Raw genomic sequence first — 20,874 nt, 5'->3', positions numbered from 1 at the left:
ATTCACATTCAGCTGCTTTGTTGCATTCGCTTGCAGAAGCCATCGGCCCAGTTTTTCTCCTCCTCAACACCACACGGAGCACACACCTCCCCCTCTCCACACCACCCCTCGGTCACAGTTGTGAGGCCTGTTTTTAGCTCCCTAGCCAGCACTTGCCTCATAGGTGTGAGAGAATCATTCGGCGTGGAACTAAAGAACACCGTTCTAGATGAGACACATGTAATTGTTCCGTCCACATTTTCTCCATCAGTTCTCGGGGGAACGAAGTTTCAAAATTGCCTATTTTTATTTATGAGGCAGTTATGTGACTGTTCCTGTCTGATGTGAGATACATCAGGAATAAAGAAGGCACAAGCATCACCTGTCCTCTGAGTATTTGCATACCAGGCTGTGATGTGGAAAGGAGGTGAGAAGCTTAGAAGGAAAGGAAAAGAGAAAAGAAAAGAAGGAATAGTATCGAAGCCACATTTGCCCATAACAAAGAGTATTTACCAAATGGAGGGTGGGCAAGGGCATGGGAGAGAAACATTTATTAAAATGTGACAAATAGCTACTCCGTGATACATGAACAGATCCCTTTCTGATCTATTCTTACAGTTGAAACCCATCTCAAATTATCACCCCTCCATTTTAATTTGCACCTAGTTTCCTCCATTCTTCTTCCCCGAGGCCTGTGTCATTAACGGGACTGATATTTACACATAAGCCGTGTGAAGGATTAAACGGTTTCTTCAGTAATTTCCACCAGCGAACACAGTTGGAAAATAAGTTGGTGGCGCTTTCCACACGTATTGCATGGGTGCCTTGTACCCAGTGACTAGCAAAGAAATAAAAGTAGTAGACACCAAAAACATGCAACAGAAAAAGAAAAACCCAGTCATCAACGGCGAACGAGAAAAGCGTAACTTAATCACACATTTGCAGAAATGTCGGCCAGGAAAAGAAACCAAGCATCTGCCCTGCTTAAGACGGACTCTAAAGGTGATTTCCCCCGCCTGCTAAAACAGGGCTAGAAAAAGAAGGCACCCACAAAGCCACGAGAATTCCCCCGTTTACATATTCCCCCATTTAGAGAGGAGCAGAATGGGAGGTAACTAGCCAAGGGGAAGGTGTGGGAAATCCCTGAAGGCTTGAAGTCTGTGAAGTACCGATAAGGGACCCAGTGGAGAAATCTCTCTTCCGTTGCCTCTGGTCAAAGGGAAAAATAGAGCAGTCAGGCAGGAACAACAAAACTATATCTCGTATTCCAAGTGAGAAGTAAGGAGTTGGAAATTTGAAAAGAGAAGGTAAGAAGGAAGTCAGTGGGAACAGTTACATTGGAGCTGCAGTGAAAACAGATGCCCCTCAACAACCCTCCCCCTGCCCTGTTAACACTGGCTGAAATCTGTGGGCGCCCGAGTCCCTCCCCTATACGAAGTGGAAATCAAAAGAATGAAATAGGGAAGTGAGGGGCACCTGGGTGGCTTGGTAGATTAAGAGTCTGACTCAGGATCTTGGCTCAGGTCATGATCTCAGGGTCCTGAGGTCAAGCCCCAGGTGGGGGCTCCATGCTGAGTGTGGATCCTGCTAAACATTCTCACTCCTTCTCCCTCTGCCCCCGCCCCAATCCTCAAAAAAGGGGGCAAGTCTTAAGGAATAGGGAAGCGAACCTCAGGTCTGGCTCAGGAGGACTCAGAGGCTCTGTGGTGCCACAGTTAATGAAGGATTGATCTAAAAAGCCTAGGGCATCCCTGCTCGGGGACCGAACATGCCCCTAAAAGTGGAGTAATTCCGGATACAGGACAGTGAATAAAATCTCAGAGTAGAGAAGCTGAAAATTAAATCCATGAAAATTTAAAAAAAAAAAAAATGCTACCCTCAGCTCCAACATCCCCTTAAGTTTTGGGAGAGAAATAGATGGAAGGCAATAATGAGCCATCAAGCTGGCATCCTGGATGGAAAAACACACAGATGAGAGCTCTCACAGCAGCAGGCAAAAGAACTAGAAAACTCTGGCACCACATCAGAGGTCTGGGCAGAGCTGTCCACGGTCTGCACAAATAGGATGAGAAAAAGGGACACGGCAACTCTGCAGTCATCCTAAAAATATACAAAAAAGAGAGATACAGTATGCAAAAAAAAAAAACCCACAAAAACAGATAAAAAGTGCAATCTGGAATAAAATATAGCCTAAGAGACAGAAGAAAATCCCATGTGAATGCTCAAGATAGCACTTAGTAAGAAAATTAATTCAGTGGAACAAGAGCTAAAAGATAACTTGGAAAAAAACATAAAAATTAGACGTAGAAGGTGTTGGGAAACCAAAGAGATTGAGGACTAAAAGCACACCATCTCCTAACTAATACATAAACCAGAAATGGAGAGAAACAGACTAAACACAATAGCAAATTGAGTTTTTAACAGAAAGGAAGGACTAATCACAGCAAAGGAAAGAGACAAACACAAAGTAGATACTGAGAACACAGAAAGGCCAACCCAAAGATAACTATGTCCCCAAGGCAAAGAACCCAACAAATAGACACAAAAATACATTCAAATGTTGTAGTAAGGAGTCTGACTCCGCTTTTGATGTTTGAGGGCTCAAAGCTTTCAAGCCCTGGTCGCCCCTTCCCCCGTGCTGCCCCACACCCAGGCAGACGAATCAGGAAACCCAGGACTCTCTGTTTTTGCATTGGCAAGAAGTTCCAAACATAAAAACTTATGATCTGCACGCGGTAATCTTGGTGCTGGAGCCCTGTCCCTAAACACCCTGAAACCCCATGTCAAGAGCCCTTCTGCCTTCTCCCAAGCCATTTTTAGACCTGCTTGGACACCGCCCTGCTCCTCCCAGAAAGCCTCACTATTTCAGTAATAAACCTTTTCAGACCTTCTCAGTGCGTGTGTGCGTGTGTGTGTGTGTACCTTCATCAGTCTTCACACCAAACCCAGTTCCAACTGGTGGGGGTCGAGTCCGCCTCATTTCTATGGGATATATGCCAGAAGAAATTTCTCCATAATACTGGAAAAATTGCTTGTGTAGTTTGTTGGAAGAGCATATTGTGTTCCAAAGAACCTGATATAAAACAGTGATCCTGGGACACGTTCTGGTCAAGTTATCAAACTCCAAGGATAAAGAGAAAATTCTCTGGGCAGCCAAATGAGAAAAGTAAGAAGAAAAAGAATCCACCAGACTTCTTTATAGCAAAGCCTACAAAGTTTTGAGAAGAAAAAAAAAAAAAAAAGCTAATCTTGAGCCAAAATGCTATTCAACTATTAAGCAATAGTTACATATTCTCAACCAGGATTGCATTCATAGTTTTTATGAGTTCCTTTTCGGAAAACTGACATGAAAACAAGTCAACTGAGAGATTAATGAAAATAAAGAAATCAGGAAGGGGGGTGTGTTAGCATTTAGTGAATATTAAATCCATTTAGAACCAAGGTTTCGTTAAAATGGAAATTAGGTTTATGAAATGATATATAAGTATTTTAATGTTTGATAATATAAAACTAACGTATTGCTAAGAAACTAGTTTCAGAATGGACAAAACAGGGGCAATCAAGTTTTAAGAGTACTAATTTCTAAATCTTTCACACTGTCTTAAATGAAAGATATCGCTTACGCAATAAATTCACTATAATTTCTTAGTCTTTTCTTAATCTCTGCAAGGGTAACAAATTGGAGAACTGTGGTCTGAATAAGGTCCATCAATATTCCTGTGGAAACATTTTGCTCATTTTGTTTGATCCACTCGATGATGACAGACGCAATGTAATAAGAGCAGTTTTTATTTTGAAAACAATATGAAAGTGACCTGATATTTATAGCTGGCTTCATGAATCATTTTCTACTCCTGAAGGCACTTGAGTTTGATTGAGATCCCTGCTTTAGAGCAAGCAGTATTTTAGGAACATACATGCCTTTGTTAAAGAAAAGACAATCTAGGGGCACCGGGGTGGCTCAGTGGGTTAAGCATCTGCCTTCAGCTCAGGTCATGATCTCAGGGTCCTGGGATCAAGCCCCGCATCGGGCTCTCTGCTCAGCGGGGAGCCTGCTTCCTCCTCTCTCTCTGCCTGCCTCTCTGCCTACTTGTGATCTCTGTCTGTCAAATAAATAAATAAAAGTTTTAAGAAAGAAAAAAACAATCTGAAATAATTTATTTGGTTTCTTTTCCTTCTCTTATCCGCTCCCACTAAAATCATTTCTGTATATCACATACAGGTAGAGATCAAGACATAAATACGCATATAAGGAAAACTGGAGTTCAGTTTGGCAAATGTTCACAGTTCCTGGTTAGTAAGATTTTTCTACAATTTTTCACCCTCTACTTTGTACTTCTCTGTCTTGCTGGAATCTCCACTAACAAGAATATATTGTTTGCACAGAAACAGTAAAGTCATCATTCAAAACGTAATGAAAACAAAGTGAATTACTTATGTGCCCAGGTTTTGGTGTTTTTTTTTTTCTTAACATTAGGTGCTAAAAGAGATTACACATCAATAACATTACTTTGAGTGACCCCAAATATTAACATCATTTCTCGTGGTAACTTGTAAATAATAGTAATTCATTAATCATCATCAGAATTCACTTAAGGTCTTTCCAGTGTTAAAGAAAGGTTCAAAGTAAATTATTAATACTACTCCATTTGGAACGAACGAGAACACTTTTCTCTTCAGCGTAGCTGCCCATCTTTCATTTACACAGGATTTGAAGAGGTTTTCCTTTTAGTGTTTGTTTAGATTAGTGAATTGATGAGAGGGATGTGGTTACTTTCCTTCATAATCAGTCAGCATAGCATTACTGAAGCTAAGGTGATCCTTCTCTCAAGTCAAATATCCAGAGAGGTACTCCCTGGTCTCATGAGAACCCCAGGTAACTCCTAGGATTTGTCTGACATTTCATCCAATTTCCTTGTTGTTCCAACAAACACACCAGCCCATTCTCAGCTCTGTGTCTAGACTGGAGTCATTTCTCCCTCGTGATAAGCTCTCAAACAGAAAAAGGACATTGGGTGAAAGCTAATACATCTGAATAAAGTATGAATTTGAGTTAATAACAATGTGTCTGTATTGCTTTATTAATGATAATAAATATGCCATATTAATCTAAGATCTGGTATTTAAAGAACACAGTCCTTCCCTTCAAAGAACTTACAAACTCAGCCGAAATTTTTAAAAAATAATAATAAAGACAATACAAAGTAGAAAAGAGTGCCACGATTGATGTGAACACGGGTCACTGTGGATACTTTGAATATAACATGGTACAACCTTTATCAAGCTATTCTGACCATGTGCCCAGCATGGTTGTAAGCACTTAACAAACATTATTTCACTGGATCTCACAAGAGCCCTGTGGGCAGGTCCACCTGCCTAGATAACGAAACTCACAAAGAGAATTTGCATGACTTTCTCATGGTCACTCAATGGTGGTGGGTGCGAGCCAGGACCTGAACCCCATGGGCTAACTCAAGACCCGGCTCTTACCCACTCTCCCGCTGACAGTTTCAGAAGGCAACTAGGAGCATGACCTTCAAGACCTCAGCGGAAACTTTTGATGAATGCACAACAGAAGACTGAGTTTTTCTAAGAAAGAGGAAATCTAAGCATGGTGGTGCTTGGATGTTGAGCTGACCTGCCTGGCTTCTCTTCCACTCAGTTTTGCAGCAGGACCTGACGTAGAGTATCCCTCTTCTCCCACTCCACGCTGTCTGGTTGGGACTGAGAGTCTGAAGTGGGAGGGCAGGAGTTTCTGACCCACCTTAGGACCATTTAACACTGTCCCCAGGGGACTTGGAAACATGAGTGACAAAATGGTCACCCGGACAAAATGTCACCAGGACAAAAATGGTCAGAGCTGATTCATCCCAACAACGATGTGGAGTCTGGCTCCAGGTTAAACACCTCTGTGTGATTTTTCAGCCTAACCATACTGAAGCCTTCCCTGGCACCCTTCAGGAGGAAAGTTGCCTGCCCCGTGCCCAATGGGGTGCACAGCCTGGGCACTGAGACTGAGGGGAGTTAACCATCAAGGACTAAGCCCCTTCGGCTCATGCTCTCAACATACCAGTATTTCTCACCATGTGCTTTCATTCCTTGACGTCTTTATCTGAGACTCTGGGCATGGGTCTTCCTCTGGCACTTCTGCTGGGGGTTCCTTACCGGGGGGAGGAGGGAATCTGAGAGACACCTTTCCCCACCCTGACTCGGTAGCCAGTACCCTTCCACTCCTAGACCTTACTCACCTTGTCTCCCCCAACAGAACTTCAGGACACTTTTGTCTGGGGTTCCCTCAGCAGTGTTTTCACAGATACACTTGAACCTGCACCAGGAAGAAGATGGAATGGAGGGAGCCCTGCCCTGTCTTGTTGTGAGATCCCTCTTATGCCATGACCGTGAATGAAGGCTTGGGTCTTCTGCTTTGGCTCATTTGTTGCTTTAATCAGCTACTCTACAATCCAATATCAGTCCACATAACCAACTGGGTATCTTCACCTTGGACAGCTTGAGAAAGACACATCATGGGAGTTACACTTTTTACCTGAAATATTTTTTTAAAAGATTTTATTTATTTGACAGAGAGAGATTACAAGTAGACAGAGAGAGAAGGGGAAGCAGGCTCCCTGCTGAGCAGAGAGCCTGACGTGGGGCTCTATCCAGGACCTTGAGATCATGACCTGCCAGAGGCAGAGGCTTTAATCCACTGAGCCACCCAGGCACCCCTACCTGAAATATTTTCTAAACTCTTCTTCTGCTAAATGGATCATTTTCAGTTATAGTTCTGAAGCCAAAAAAAAAGTACCAAAATAAAAATATATTTAGCAAACCTAAAGGTCTGTTGTAGATTTGGAAATGTTAAACTAAAATGTTGGGTTAAATTTTGAGGGGAAAAAACCCCAAATCTGTTTTGGGAATGGCATGTTGGTTTTGTTCTCTGGGTAAAATTTAAAGTACCTAAGCATGGCCAGCAGAGGGAGCCAAAACCACGCGTGTCACTTTTTTTCCTGCTACAAAGCTTTCAGGAGCATGGATTAAAAACTGCAAAATGCAAATGAGCCTCATCTTCCCAAAGTATATGCAAAAATCATAGAAATCATATAACTTCATGCTACTCTGCTGCCAAGTGCTGTATAGAAAATCTTAAGGCTGGAAGGAGAATTCTGAATTTCAAGTAGTTCTAAAAATCTTGCTTGTTCTCCCCTCTCTTCCCTCTCTGGCACTGGCACACAAGAACTCCTAAAAAGTAGGTGGTTTATATTCTATTTCAGGTGACACATTCTGAGTCGTATAACAACACTTTTTCAGTTGTCACCGTGGGGAGCATCTTGGTTCACACTGGAAACAGGTGTGTTGAGAAGAAGTCATATTGCCTCTAACTCAGACCTCTGAAATCAGGCTTCAGATACCTTACGAAAGAAAAAGGAACACACACTCCTCATGAAAGTTTGTTGAGAAGGGATTTTCTGCAAGTATAAATGTCTCTCTGTTTTCTGGGTGGTACCTGCCTTAGTCAGGGTGTTTCCTTTTTTGGCCATGTAAGAGGGGAAAGGAATTTATTGAAAGGATACAGTTGGCACTATCCTCTTAGTAGTTTATAGTGAAAATTTGGGAGAAGATATTTTCTACATAAAAATGGTAAGAGTTTATTTTGTGCGACTTAACATTCACGAATTTGAGAATTTAATTAAAATGGATTTTAAAAACACACTTCAGGCCCAAATGGCTTTACTGGCAATTTCCAAGAGATATTTAAGGAAGGAGAATGTCATCTGAAACACAGTCTTCCAGAGAAGAAAAAAGAGAAAGTAATTCCCACTTCTTATAAGAAGCTAGTATTACCTGGATCTCGAAACCCAAACAAGGGACTTCCACTTCCAGAAAGATGGGGCAGAGGTACCTTTTCTATTCCTCTCAGTATGTATGGAGAAGAAGGCAGGACATTATAAATAAAACAAACATAATAAGAAGATTCTGAAAGGTGGAGAGAGGCTAGCAGATGGACAAGGACCTCAGACAGAAGGAAGGATACACTGGGAAAGGGCACTTTTTTTTTTTTTTTTAACTTCATAAAGCCTAGGATTTTTTTCTTTCTCTCTTATCCACCATGTCCCTGGCACCTAATAAAGTGTGAGGCAAGTAAGAGGTGCCTGGTAAATGAATGAATGAATAAATCAATGGCTGAGAGATCACTAAGGAGTGGGTTTATTAAGCATGAAGGGCTATTGAAAACACTATTGAAGAAAAAAAAACAATTAAATTCAGTCCCTGATCTCTGAATTTATTATCTATATTATATATATAGTTGGCCAGTGTAAGAACACACAGTCATCCAAAGGGATGGGAGAGATCTGCTAAAACTACAAGCTATGAACAAAAATCAGCTGCTTCTTAGCCATGACCGGTGATGATGTCATTTCCTTTCTACAGAGCAAAGAACAGTACCATGGAAAAAAGAAGAATTTTAGGCAATCTGTGAAGATGAGAAAGAATATTCCAAATACAGGATTAAAGTAGAGACGGTGAGAAAGAAACACAGTGTAAAGCTGCTTGGCTAGATTGTAACTGTGAGCGATTCAATCCTGAATAACCTGAAAACTGACTTCTGCTGTTGTAGACACCATGGAGAAGGATGGCAAAGAAATAAGATACAAGGATTCTCTGTAGCGCCTGGATGGCTCAGTCGGCTAAGCATCTGAGCTGAAAGCTCAGGCATGACCCCAGGGTCCTCGGATCGAACCCTGCCACGTCAAGCTCCTTCCTCAGCGGGGTATCTGCTTTTCTCTCTCCCTCTGCCCCTTCCTCACCTCGTATGCACTCTCTCTCTTTCAAATAAATAAAATCTTAAAAAAAAGATATAAGGATTCTCTGCCCACTATTTTATACAAGGATAGGAGGTCATCAATGCTTCACATGTACCAAATACTGATAAATCCTAGACAATCAAGAAATCCCTGCATCGAATGACACCTGCTTGAGGGGTCACTTTGCTGAACAACTGTAGGGGGCGTTGTTCACAGTATCATCCCTACAAAAGGCACCCCTTAGGCACACAGCTAATATCCTAGCTGGCCAACACTAGCTCAAATAAATGTTTCAGTTTCCAAGGCATTACAGAATGACACCCTGATATCTACGATTTCTATACATATTCATGAAGATGCACCACCAGAACTGAAAGAGGGCCAAGCAGAGAAAGGAACATCCTGTTCTACGGATAAGACAATTTCCTTGGTTAATGTCCTCAGACAGTACAGCTATACTCCTCGTTAATGTGAATTTCGTTCAAATCACTGAAGAGCTGTATTCATTTTGTGACAAAATGAGACACTTGCAAAATAAGATTCCAACAATTCACATAAATTTATCTATGCCCCAATCATTTAGTGTGGGAGCCTTTTTAGAAATGCATAGACTTGGCATTAGATTCAGATGAAATCATGCGATCTCTTAAAAAATGCCCCTCCATCAAGTATTTTGCTAGGGGTTCCTAAAAGCACTATTAGGTGTCTGCTCCTTAATCATACAATTTTTTACTTCATGTTTTGCATTACTTGGAAAACTTACCAGCACCATTTACCAGCACATTTTCTAAACCAGTCCATTTTAAATCAGATGATCCCATCTCCTGTTTAAGACTAAAAGATGAGATGAGACAAAAGGGAAAGATCCTTGAAGGTTCATCTGCCTCAGATTAATTTTTTTAAATATGAGAAAAAGGACAGCCAGCAATAAGAGAGTGTTTCTCAAACTTATCTGAACAAGAGACTGACCTGGGGTGTTGGATGACAAGTGAGGATTTCCAGACCTCATCCTTGGGTTCTGACTCCCGAGGTTTGGGATGGGGCGCAGGAATGGGTGTTATTAAAAGCAGTTGAAGAAGCTTTGCAATCTAGCAAATTCGGGAAATACTTGTTGTCAGGGAAAGAACACTGACCTAGTCACGGGGTTCAAAATTCCAAGGCGGCCAGCTCTCCTATGTGTCCTTAACTGAGTCCCTTTATCTCACTGGGGCTAAACCCACAGTTGTAAAAATAAAACAACAGGAAGGGGTATAGCCTATAGTCCCCTCAAAGACAGGAGATTATAACATAGTCCCTGCTGGACTATGTTCACAGCTAGATCCCCTGTGCCTAGCTTGGTGTGCATCCCCTAAGAACCTCCCAGAATCTGTTGACTAATTCACTAGTAGACCCCAGGCAAGATCCCTTTGCAAGTGTAAAAAATTATACGATTCTAAAAATAAGTTTAAAAAAAAAAGGCACCTATTTATTTGGTCAGCCACGGACAAAACCATAGTTATTCTTAAACCCAAACAAAATAGAAACAAAACAAAACAAAACAAAAAAAGCATCCACTCCTTTCTCCCAGCACATTGCTGGTAAGCATTTCAAAGGATCAGACTTGGGTAACTTGATCTCATGCCTTCTTTGCAGGGTAATGAACGGGAGGTCCTGAGCATCTCTGTCGGCTCACAAAGGTCAGTAGAGGCTCAGCAGAAGTGAGTTGAACCTGGAAAACCCAAAAAATTATGCAGAAAACAGAGTAAGTGCTCCTGCTACACATACAGGAAAACCGTAGTCATAGGAGGGCTTTTAGGATTTTTGTGACTTTAGCCCCAAAACATACAGTCACGTAACAAGTCAAGAATTATTAGGAACCTTGCCTGACACCTAGGGACTGTGCAGAAATAAATACTTACGGAACTAAAGAACAGGGGCGCCTGGCTTAGTCAGTGAAGCATGAAAATCTTGATCTCAGGGTTGGGAGTTCGAGCCCCACATTGGGTTTATAGATTACTTAAAAATAAAAATCTTAAAAAAAAAAAAAAAGGAAATCCAAAGAAGGCTTAGCTCAAATTTCTGTATACCCCCTACAATGTATCAGCATTGAAAAAAAAAATCACATGTGTCTAGTCAACTGCATATCAACACTACCCCTGAACTAACATGCAACAGTACACTTTTATATAATAACTCATTTCCTCCTTTCAACAAAAATACTGATCCTGAGATGGGGGGCGGGAAATGAAACTACTACCTTTTAGGACATTCAAGTCCTAATTTCTCAATTTTACAAGTAAAACACAAGGTGTTCATAAAAATTTTGCCAAGTGTGACCAAATTTACTCTGAATATTATCAAAACAGTAATAAGAAAATAAGATATGCACATACAGTACAAAATCACAAGGTGTGAGACTATTTTTCATTCAGAGAGCACTTCCGACTTGGAACTGGGGCACGGGTCAGCGGGTCTGATAAGCTCAGGGTTTTGTGTCTTACGTAAGAAAAGCTCCCAGCTGCAGAATTCTGAAAATCATAAAACCACCTGGTCGCAGGTAGTAAAAGATGCAAGAGATTGTTCACCAAGAGCAGAGAGAGGGGTGTCCCAGGGAGGCGATGCTGAGATCACACACTGTCATTCTCTGGGTACAAGGTGAAGGTGTGTAGGATGACACAGGAGACGGAACAGCGTGACTGCCCCTGCTACATTGTTCTTCAGAGAACATAAGTCTTCACTATGCTTTCCCAGGATCTTCCCTACATCCTAAAACTAACCCCCCAGGAGAAAGAGGATGGCTTAGCTCTCAGGAAGGAGAACCAAGCCAGCCCATGTGCAACAGCCCCTAGTCCGGGACCGGGTAGGGCAGCGAGCTGACGACCTCCCCGGCTTCGGTGACAATGGCATCATAGACCCAGCGTCGGTTGCAACGGCACTCGGGCCCGCACTTGTTGGAGTTGCACTTGGGGCAAGGGTAGAAGCACCCCAGACAGTTCTTCTCCAGGCAGTCACACAGATCGGCGTCGTTACAGATCAGCCTGCCACTCTTGTCATACTTCTTCCTAACTCTGCCAAGAGAACAGAAGACAGTACCAGTGTCCCCATCAGGGAGAATGAACCATTCACCAGCCTCCTCCATAAATCCGATCCCTTTATTCCGAGGAACCAGCACCCGAAGGATTACCCAGCCATGCTTCCCAATAGTAGATGGCAGCCTTGTCCTGGGAGACTCAGCCCACGTGCCACGCTTTCCAACACAGCTGGGCTAGTCACTGATGGGACCCTTTGTTTTGCCAGCACCCTGGGGAATGTGATAGTCTATTGAAACCAATCAAAAAGAAGAGCTGAATAAAAGGTTCTTCCTATAAATTCCAGCCCTCCCCCCATTTTTCTTTATAAATATAATCATTCTTGGGCGCCTGGTGGCTCAGTGGGTTAAGCCGCTGCCTTCGGCTCAGGTCATGATCTCGGGGTCCTGGGATCGAGTCCCGCATCGGGCTCTCTGCTCAGCAGGGAGCCTGCTTCCTCCTCCTTCTCTACCTGCCTCTCTGCCTACTTGTAATCTCTCTCTGTCAAATAAATAAATAAAATCTTTAAATATAATCATTCTTGGGACGCCTGGGTGGCTCAGTTGGTTAAGCAGCTGCCTTCGGTTCAGGTCATGATCCCGGTGTCCTGGGATCGAGTCCCACATCGGGCTCCTTGCTCGGCGGGGAGCCTGCTTCTCCCACTGCCTCTGCCTCTGCCTGTGCTCGCTCTCTCCCTCTCTCTCTCTGATAAATAAATAAAATCTTTAAAAAAAAAATGAATACTGTTTAAATATAATCATTCCTGATGGGGTTTTCCCTGATAAATTACACTCTTTTCTCTTTCTACCGAAAAGCACTCTAGTGAACACGATTATGGTTTTTAACGACTCAAGATAAACATAAGAACGGTCCGTGATTACGCTGTCATCATTAACAGAAGAACATACACACACACACACACACACACAGAGACACACACACACTCCTTTGGTAAGAGTCTCCAGGTGCCATGCTGCTTCTGCTCCTTTCTGATTCTGTTTGCTACCCAGCGTGGAGCGACAGGGCAGGTGACCAAGATGGCGGGCTCCCTCAGAAGCTCTAGGTGAAGGCAAGAAGTTCTGTACCAGAGGGACGCACCAGAGCCTACACCCCACTTGAGTCCCCACACTTTCTGTGTCAGCCCCTACAACGTGTCCGGGAGACGAAAGCTGTCACAAGATTTCTACCACCCTCTCACATTCGGGCCCTTTTGAAATAAACCTTTCAGAATTGAGAAATAAACCTTTCAGAATTGAGCGGCTTGAAAGTCTGAGGAGGACCAAAGCGTCTCTAGACAGTTTGTATCCTTTATTAACCACTGGGAGTTAAAAAAAAAGGGGGGGGAGGAGTCGGCCCTCAGCTGGTGTGGTGAGATTATGAACTTCTCCACCCTTCATCTTGAAACAGGTGTTCACGTCTCCCCCCAGTTCCATTTAAGTAACGCTGTTCCCTCTCCTTCCCTCTCCTCACAGAGCAGGGCAGGCTGAGGAACCCTATGGAAACTTGCTGCCTGACTTTCTCACTTGGGCAGGATTTATATTTGACGCATTTCATCTGTGGGAAGAGGGCTCCCCACTCCCTCCCAAGCCCACCAGGAAATGCAGGTGTCCGCAGACAGGAGACTTAAAATCCACAATGGAAATCATAGTCTTGAAGCCATGAAATTGCCCCGTCAGATTTTGTCCTTGTCCCTTTGTCTTAACCCAAATATTACCTCGCCTTAACTCAGACATCAAGAGGCAAATGTTATCGTTTCCTGCCCACCGTAGGCCATCTTTTCTAAAATTCTGAATTATCATACACACAAAAGAGTGCAAAATGTACATGGACAGAAAAAGAACAATAAAGACAACCTCCACATTCTCACCACCCAACTTAATAAAAGTTGGGTGCCTTGCCCACTGCATCCCTCAACCCTGCCTTCCAAGAGGAACCACAGCTTGTTCTTATAAAAACCATCTCCTTCCGGGCCCTGGCTGGCTCAGTCGGTAGAGCACACAACTTTTGATCTCAGGGTGCCGGGGCTTAGAGTCGTGAGTTCAAGCCCCATGTTGGGTGTAAAAAAATAAATAAATAAAATAAAATAAAATAAAAATTCACCTCCCGGTCCTAGCTACATTTGTGTGAATTCCAAGAACAGTGCATTTCCCTACATCGTTATCTGTGATTCAACCATGATGGTGCATTTAGCTGTTACTGAAATATTTTCACTTCTATATGCATTCTGCTGTATGAATATACAAGTTTCTCATTTTTTCCATTGTGGGTAGGCATTTTAATTATTACTATCTTATTTTCTTTACTATCATAGCAATGCTATGAGACTTTTGAACGTGTCTCCTGGTATACCTCTACAGGAGCTTTTCTGGGATACATATCCAGGAGGGAAGATGTTAGGTCCTAAGGAAAACAGGTAATACCAGGCTTTTTAGAGTGGTTGTATAATATTACGCTCAACCCATGTCCAGTGGCTTCATCAACATTGATATCATCAGACTAAATGCTGTCTTTCTGCCTCTCATCATACTGACGAGATGCTGTATTCGAATATTTATTAGCCTTTTCTACGAAATGCCTATTCATTGAGTGGTTCATTTTTTTTCTTTGAATGCTTATATTTTTCTTGTTGACTTGTGTATATTTTGGACACTGATCTTTCAAATTACAAATAGCTTCTCCTGTCTTGTGGTTGTCTTTCATTGTTTTTAATGAAATTTATGCCCATCTCTTGATGATCAAGAGATGGGCATAAATTCTTAATTTTCATTTTGTCAAATTCATCAGCTTTCACATATAAAAATTCCTTTGGAAACTTCCTTTATCTCTACCACTTAATATACGTTGGCGGTCAGCCCCCAAGCATATGACCCACCGACAGACATCTGAAGGCTCTCATGACTAAGGTTTTATTAGATGGTAATAAATGACCTTATCCCAACAATAGCTAGTTCCCTCAAGTCCTGAATACCTTACTTCCAAAATTCCTTAGAGACTCACTCTATCCCTAACCCCCTCCCAACTTGAAAGTATATGATGGACCTCTCCTCGTGACCACAGTATAGCTCCTTCCGCCCACAGATCCTGTCCCTGTGTTTTCTTTCATAAAACCACCTTTGTGCACCAAAGACATCTCAAGAATTCTTTCTTGGCCATTGGCTCCAAACCCCAACATCTTTCCTACATCAGTTATCATTGTACTTATGACATATCTGTACACATTTGACACTGAATCCATTCCCACAGTTATATTATTTCTCCTTCAAGTGAGAACATTTTTCTTACTTTTAATCATCTTTCTTACTGAAGCTATTACTCTAACCAAAGAGCTTCTGAAGCCTTTAAAAATAATTGATTCGCAGCTTGGGATTATTGTCTATTTCTTGAAGTTGCTAACTTCCAAACACACAGGACGATATTGTACTTTAGAAAAGAGATTTTTAAAACATAAAAAGGGGGCAACTCTTCCTTTGCCAAGAAATGCCAAAAATGCCAAGGATTGCATTTTGTAATCCCACAAATCAAATGTAATAAATCATGAATCTTACTTGTATTTTACAGAAAAATACTCATTCATCTTTGACATCCGAGCTTTCTTTTTCTGCTGCCTTGTTTCAGGATTAAAGTCTGCTACCTGTGGTCCGGGGTTTTGAAACGCCAAGCATTTTAACTGCCGCTCTATCTGTTGCTATGAAACAGACAACGTATTCAGAGTAAGAACAGGATAATTTTGTTTTATGTTGTATGAAAGTAAATGTTCCATAACTTTTGCCATAATGTCATGGAAGTACAGATGTTTCACCTACAGAAATAAACAGCTTAATTTGATTTTCAAAAGATGTTGTGAATTTCCTCAAGTTAGGTGATTCTGAATAAAGAAATCCATGGTATAAAATTTATATAATAAATATATATATATAAGGGTACCTGGTATAAGTAAGGTAATGGTACCTAATATATATATAAGGCACTGAGTAGCTCAGTCAGTGAATCTCTGACTCCTGATCTTAGCTTGGGACTTTCTGGATTGTTGTTTTTAAAAAAATTTACTTATTTATTTTAAAGACAAGGAGGGGCAGAGGGAGAGGAAGAGACAGTCTTTTTTTTTTTTTTTTTTTTTTTTTTTAGATTTTATTTATTTATTTGACTGACAGAGATCACAAGCAGGCAGAGAGAGAGGAGGAAGCAGGCTCCTCGCTGAGCAGAGAGCCCCATATGGGGCTCAATCCCAGGACCCTGAGATCATGACCTGAGCCAAAGGCAGAGGCTTTAACCCACTGAGCCACCCAGGCACCCCAGGAAGAGACAGTCTTAAGCAGACTCCACACTGAGCGCAGAGCCCCACACAGGGCTCAGTGTCACCACTGAGATCGTGACCTGAGCCAAGATCAAGAGTTGGATGCTTAACCATCTGTGCCACCCAGGTGCCCCTCAGCCTGGGTATTGATGTCAAGGTTGCAAGTTCAAGCCCCATGTTGGGCTTCATTCTGGGCATGGGGCCTACTTTAAAATAAATACATATAAATATATATTTAGGCTTAAAAATATAAATATATAAATATATAATATATACAAATATACATATACAATATTAAAAACAACCAAGCAGGGACACCTGGGTGGCTCAGTGGGTTAAAGCCTCTGCCTTCAGCTCAGGTCATGATCCCAGGGTCCTGGGATCAAGCCCCACATCAGGCTCTCTGCTCCGCAGGGAGCCTGCTTCCCACCCCAACCCCCCAACCCCCCCCACCTGTCTCTGCCTAGTTGTGATCTCTGTCTGTCAAATAAATAAACAAAGTCTTAAAAAAAAAAACCAGCAACCAAGCTGGAACAGAATTCCCTTTATACTTGCAAAATACCAGTTGGCTTCTGAAATCTGATGGGGATGAAAGTCCCAATTAGCATTTATGGAGGACAGGAACAAGGGAGTAAAACCTTTCTGCAGCTGTTGGCTGGACAGACTCAGGTGGATTGTCTGAAGTGTCTCAAGGCACAGTGAGAACCCAGGGGGCACACAGCCCCCCCCCCTTGGGTGTTCTGAGGTTCAGTTTCTGAACAATCACACCCCTGGGCGTGTAGACCCATCAGGGCTTTGCAGCTACCTGAAAGCTCTACTCTCAGTAAAAGCCAGATTTGAAAAGGAGAATTTTCCCAGAATGGCTTTCAAGAGCGTTAGTGGAACATTTCAAAAGACTTGACCTGGAGACATTTGCCATTGGAAAAGAAAGGGAGCTTAATGGAAAAGACAAGCAACAAAGATGCTTCGGTAAACCCCGATAACTTATTTTAAAACTGTAGCACACGTAGGGAAAGGAAGGTTCTTCTGAAAGATTTTAGAAGAATATAATCTGAAGGGCCCCCAAACACAGAGACTGACATACAAATGAAATACTTCACCTGGAAACAAAAGGGAAACTTTGAAAGTGTGAATTTCAGTGTAACAGATTAGTAACGGAATCTCAGCCTCATATGCTGTTTATTTAGCTTAATAATAGTCCAGGCTGTCCTAAATAATATAAATACATTTCTTTAAATTTTCACCTTGGTGTGTGTGGGGGAGGGGGGCGGGGGTAATAAACTTAACCTTACGAGACAATTCAACTTTGTACCATCTATTACCATTCTCGGTTCCCATGGCAAAAGTTCAGGAACAGAGACACGAGGGTAAGCCTCTCTGTGTCCAGATCTTGGCTCTGCCACTTGCTAGTGGTAGGCCTTGAGCAAGCTCCTACTTCTCTGAGACTTAGTGCCCCCTTTTTGCAAAATGGGGTAACAGGATTATCTTGGGAGAAGGATTTGGTGGATTCATATATGCAAAGATTTAGAATCACAGGGCGCCTGCGTGGCTCAGTCAGTTGAGTGCCTGCCTTGGGCTCAGGCCATGATCTCAGAGTGCTGGGTTCGAGTCCTACATGGGGCTCCCTGCTCAGCGGGGAGTCTGCTTCTCCTTCTGCCTCTGCTCCTTCCCCACCTGCTCAAGCTCACGCTCTCTCTCCTTCGAATAAATAAATAAAATCTTTAAAAACACAGGGGAGAAAAGTTAGGTTTTTTAAAAAAATAAAAACACTGGACCCTATAAAATCACTATCTTCTCCACAAATATTCTTCTCCAGGGGCAGGATTTTACTGCACAGAACACTGGGCTATAAAATCAAGGGAGGTGAGTGACAGAGAGAAGATGTGTGAAATGTGACCAGCCCTGCCAGGAGCAGAGTGAAAAGTGGGGGGGTGGGGTAGGGGAGCCCCATCATCACAGAGCAGCAGAGAACCTTCCCCGTGAAATCCTGAGGGGACCCACATTCCACCCAAGTCCAGGCTCACCTCAGAGATCCCCAAGTTGAACCCTCTCCAAATACCATGAACCCCTAATATATCCATTTGCCATACCAGTTGCTTTTGTCCAATCTGACAGTTTTTCTCAGGAGGACTTTGACCTGTGTGTCCCTCGTGAGTGGAACTGTTTTTGTCTGGTTGTTCATTCATTTCTGTTCACTGAAAAAAATTAACTGGAGGGGGCAGGTCGGGTAGAGGGGAAGTAGGACGTATTAATATCATATGTCCGCGGTAACTTCATCCTATAACTTTCTGGCTCTTTCCCTGTAGCTTTCTCTCTTGCAAAGCCAGGTTTCCTGCAAAAGCCATCAGCCCTCCTGGTCGCTTTTTTGCCACTCACTCTTAGATCTGGCATACCCCCCTCCCTCCCAACCCCGCCCTGCTCACGCAACCACTTGACTGACATTCTTCTCTTCTGGGTGTCCCACGAGCAAATCAAACGTACCTTTTACAGTTCTTGATATCGAAGACCTTGCTGGAACAGGCCACACAGGGACCATCTACTTCTCTTGAAGAGGAGTATGAATTCTTAGACCTCCATTCTTTCCCCCATTCTTTTTTTCAGTCCCTTGGAAAAAAGGAAGATGCACTGATGTCCCACATCCCCGGTAACCCTGTGAAAATCTTATCCACTCCTGTGGTTTCGGTGTCACCCTTTTGCAGAGAGAGTTTCCCGGGGGGTCTCAAAAACCCCTGACCTCCTCACTCACATTTTCTGACAAATTTCTAGTACAATGGGAGCTCAAGGGAAGGCATCGATTTTCCATAAAACCCAGCTGCGGACACGCCTGGAATTTACTTTGTTGTACACACAGGACACCAAGACATGTGTGTGACTCAGGTGAAGTCAGCACAGGATGCTAATCTCAAATTCACGGCCCAGGCTGCTCTGCAGTGCTCTCTCAGAAAGGACCAAGACCCACAGCCCTCTGATATTCTTCTCCCATATCCGCTACTGGTGCCGTCCTTAGGGCGCTGTTTCTACCAAAGGAGCCTGAGTTGTGATTTACCAAGGAGGCCTGGGTCATATGGTGCCCCACTTGCCTGTCCGCTTGACGTTCCTTCTCTGTGCTCCCAGGTTTGGGTCAGTCGACATTGACCGCCCATTCTCCAGTTTCCAGTATTAGGTCAAGAAGCTGATTTTTCTGGCTAAAATTAACAAGTCAGGAAATGACAGGTGTTGGCGAGGATGTGGAGAAAGGGGAACCCTCCTACACTGTTGTGGGGAATGCAAGCTGGTGCAGTCACTCTGGAAAACAGCATGGAGGTTCCTCAGAGAGTTGAAAATGGAGCTACCCTATGACCAGCAATCACACTACTGGGTATTTACTCTAAAGATACAAATGTATCTGAAGGCAAATGATCTGAAGGGGCAGTGCACCCGAATGTATACAGCAGCAATGTTCACAATAGCCAAACTATAGGAAGAACCTAGATGTCCATCAACAGATGAATGGATAAAAAAGAAGATACACACACACACACACACACACACACACACGCACACACGCACACACGCACACACACACACACACACACACACACACACAGGAATACTATGCAGCCATCAAAAAGTAAAATCTTGCCATTTGCAATGACATACATGGAACTAGAGGGTATTATGCTCAGCAAAATAAGTCAGTCAGAGAAAGACAATTATCATATGATCTCACGGATATGACGAATTTGAGAAGCAAGACAGAGGATCATAGGGGAGGGAGGGAAGGAAGAATGAAATAAGACAAAACCAGAGAGGGAGACAAGAGAGGGAGACAAACCATAAGAGACTCTTAATCTCAGGGAACAAACTGAGGGTGGCTTGAGGGGAGGGGTGTGGAGGGATGGGGTGGCTGGGTGATGGACACTGGGGAGTGTATACATGCTATGGTGAGCACTGTGAATTGTGTAAGATTGATGAATCACAGACCTGTACCCCTGAAACAAATAATACATTATATGTTAATAAAAAAAGAAGAAGAAGAAAAGGAAGCTGATTTTTCTTTCATAGCATCCCTAACATTGATTTTCCTTGTCTTCTGTATGGGACAAAATCTACCCTCCAGATAGGATAGTAGAATTAACATTACTTACCCTTGACAAGGACAGCCTTAATGTTCCTGTCAGCTCGACAAAACCCCAGCCCAGGCTTCTCTTCCTGACTCTTGGCCCTGACCTCCTTTTCCTTAGAGCTTTTACTTAAGACTCATCCCTGAAAATTACTTTCTCTGTCCCATTGAGATGTAAATCTTCTCTGAGCCTCTTGGCAGGTTTACAACCCAGGAATGTCTTCCTCAAAGATGAGGAGGCGTCCCTTTCTAATGTAATCCGTCAGAAAAATGGCGTCTACGTTCACCAGTCTCTGTGGGAAAGGCAGAAGCCTAACTTGCTAATTGGTGGGTGCCAATTAGACACACAGGTGGCTTAATCACAGAGAACAACATTTGCAAACTCGAGAACAACTCCATGTGCTCCACATGTCCCATGATCTATCTCCCTCAAGTCCCTCAGCATTTTCCTTCCTTATTTTATTTCACGCTGAGTTCACACGGACTTCCGGTCCCCCCCCCATCACCACTGCCTTGAATAGAGTCTTCTTTGACAAAAGTTTAACTTTGTCTGGTGCAGTTGTGACTTTGACGACCGCCCGTGCCATTTCATATCTGATCAGCCAAACATTCTTGGGGAGCATTTTCCAATATGTCTAGAGATAAAAT

The 20,874-nt window shown here is 42.9% G+C and overlaps 1 protein-coding gene across 1 annotated transcript; it reads right to left on the bottom strand.

The window, feature by feature from the left end:
* Positions 1-10,802: 10,802 nt before the first annotated feature.
* On the bottom strand, positions 10,803-18,656 carry ARL14EPL (ADP ribosylation factor like GTPase 14 effector protein like). The gene is made up of 4 exons (XM_044239888.1): positions 18,606-18,656; positions 18,215-18,333; positions 15,376-15,515; positions 10,803-11,830 (listed from the first exon to the last, which is right to left on the bottom strand). Exons 2-4 carry the CDS (start codon positions 18,308-18,310, stop codon positions 11,608-11,610), a joined length of 459 nt encoding a protein of 152 aa, XP_044095823.1. The 5' UTR covers positions 18,311-18,333; positions 18,606-18,656; the 3' UTR covers positions 10,803-11,607.
* Positions 18,657-20,874: the final 2,218 nt, after the last annotated feature.

Source organism: Neovison vison, chromosome 1 (assembly GCF_020171115.1).
Source record: "Neovison vison isolate M4711 chromosome 1, ASM_NN_V1, whole genome shotgun sequence".
NCBI classification, from domain to species: Eukaryota; Metazoa; Chordata; class Mammalia; order Carnivora; family Mustelidae; genus Neogale; species Neogale vison.
Note: the sequence above shows the minus strand (reverse complement) of the source record. Positions and strands in the feature narration are given on the sequence as shown.

What these genes read in the sequence shown, in the direction of transcription:
- ARL14EPL (XM_044239888.1), bottom strand. Translation starts at nt 18,310, where the DNA reads ATGAATGAACAACCAGACAAAAACAGTTCCACTCACGAGGGACACACA. An exon ending in AGATTGGACAAAAGCAACTG is followed by an intron (nt 15,516 to 18,214) that starts GTATGGCAAATG and finishes TCTGTTTCATAG; the next exon opens with CAACAGATAGAGCGGCAGTT. An exon ending in TATTTTTCTGTAAAATACAA is followed by an intron (nt 11,831 to 15,375) that starts GTAAGATTCATG and finishes TTCTCTTGGCAG; the next exon opens with AGTTAGGAAGAAGTATGACA.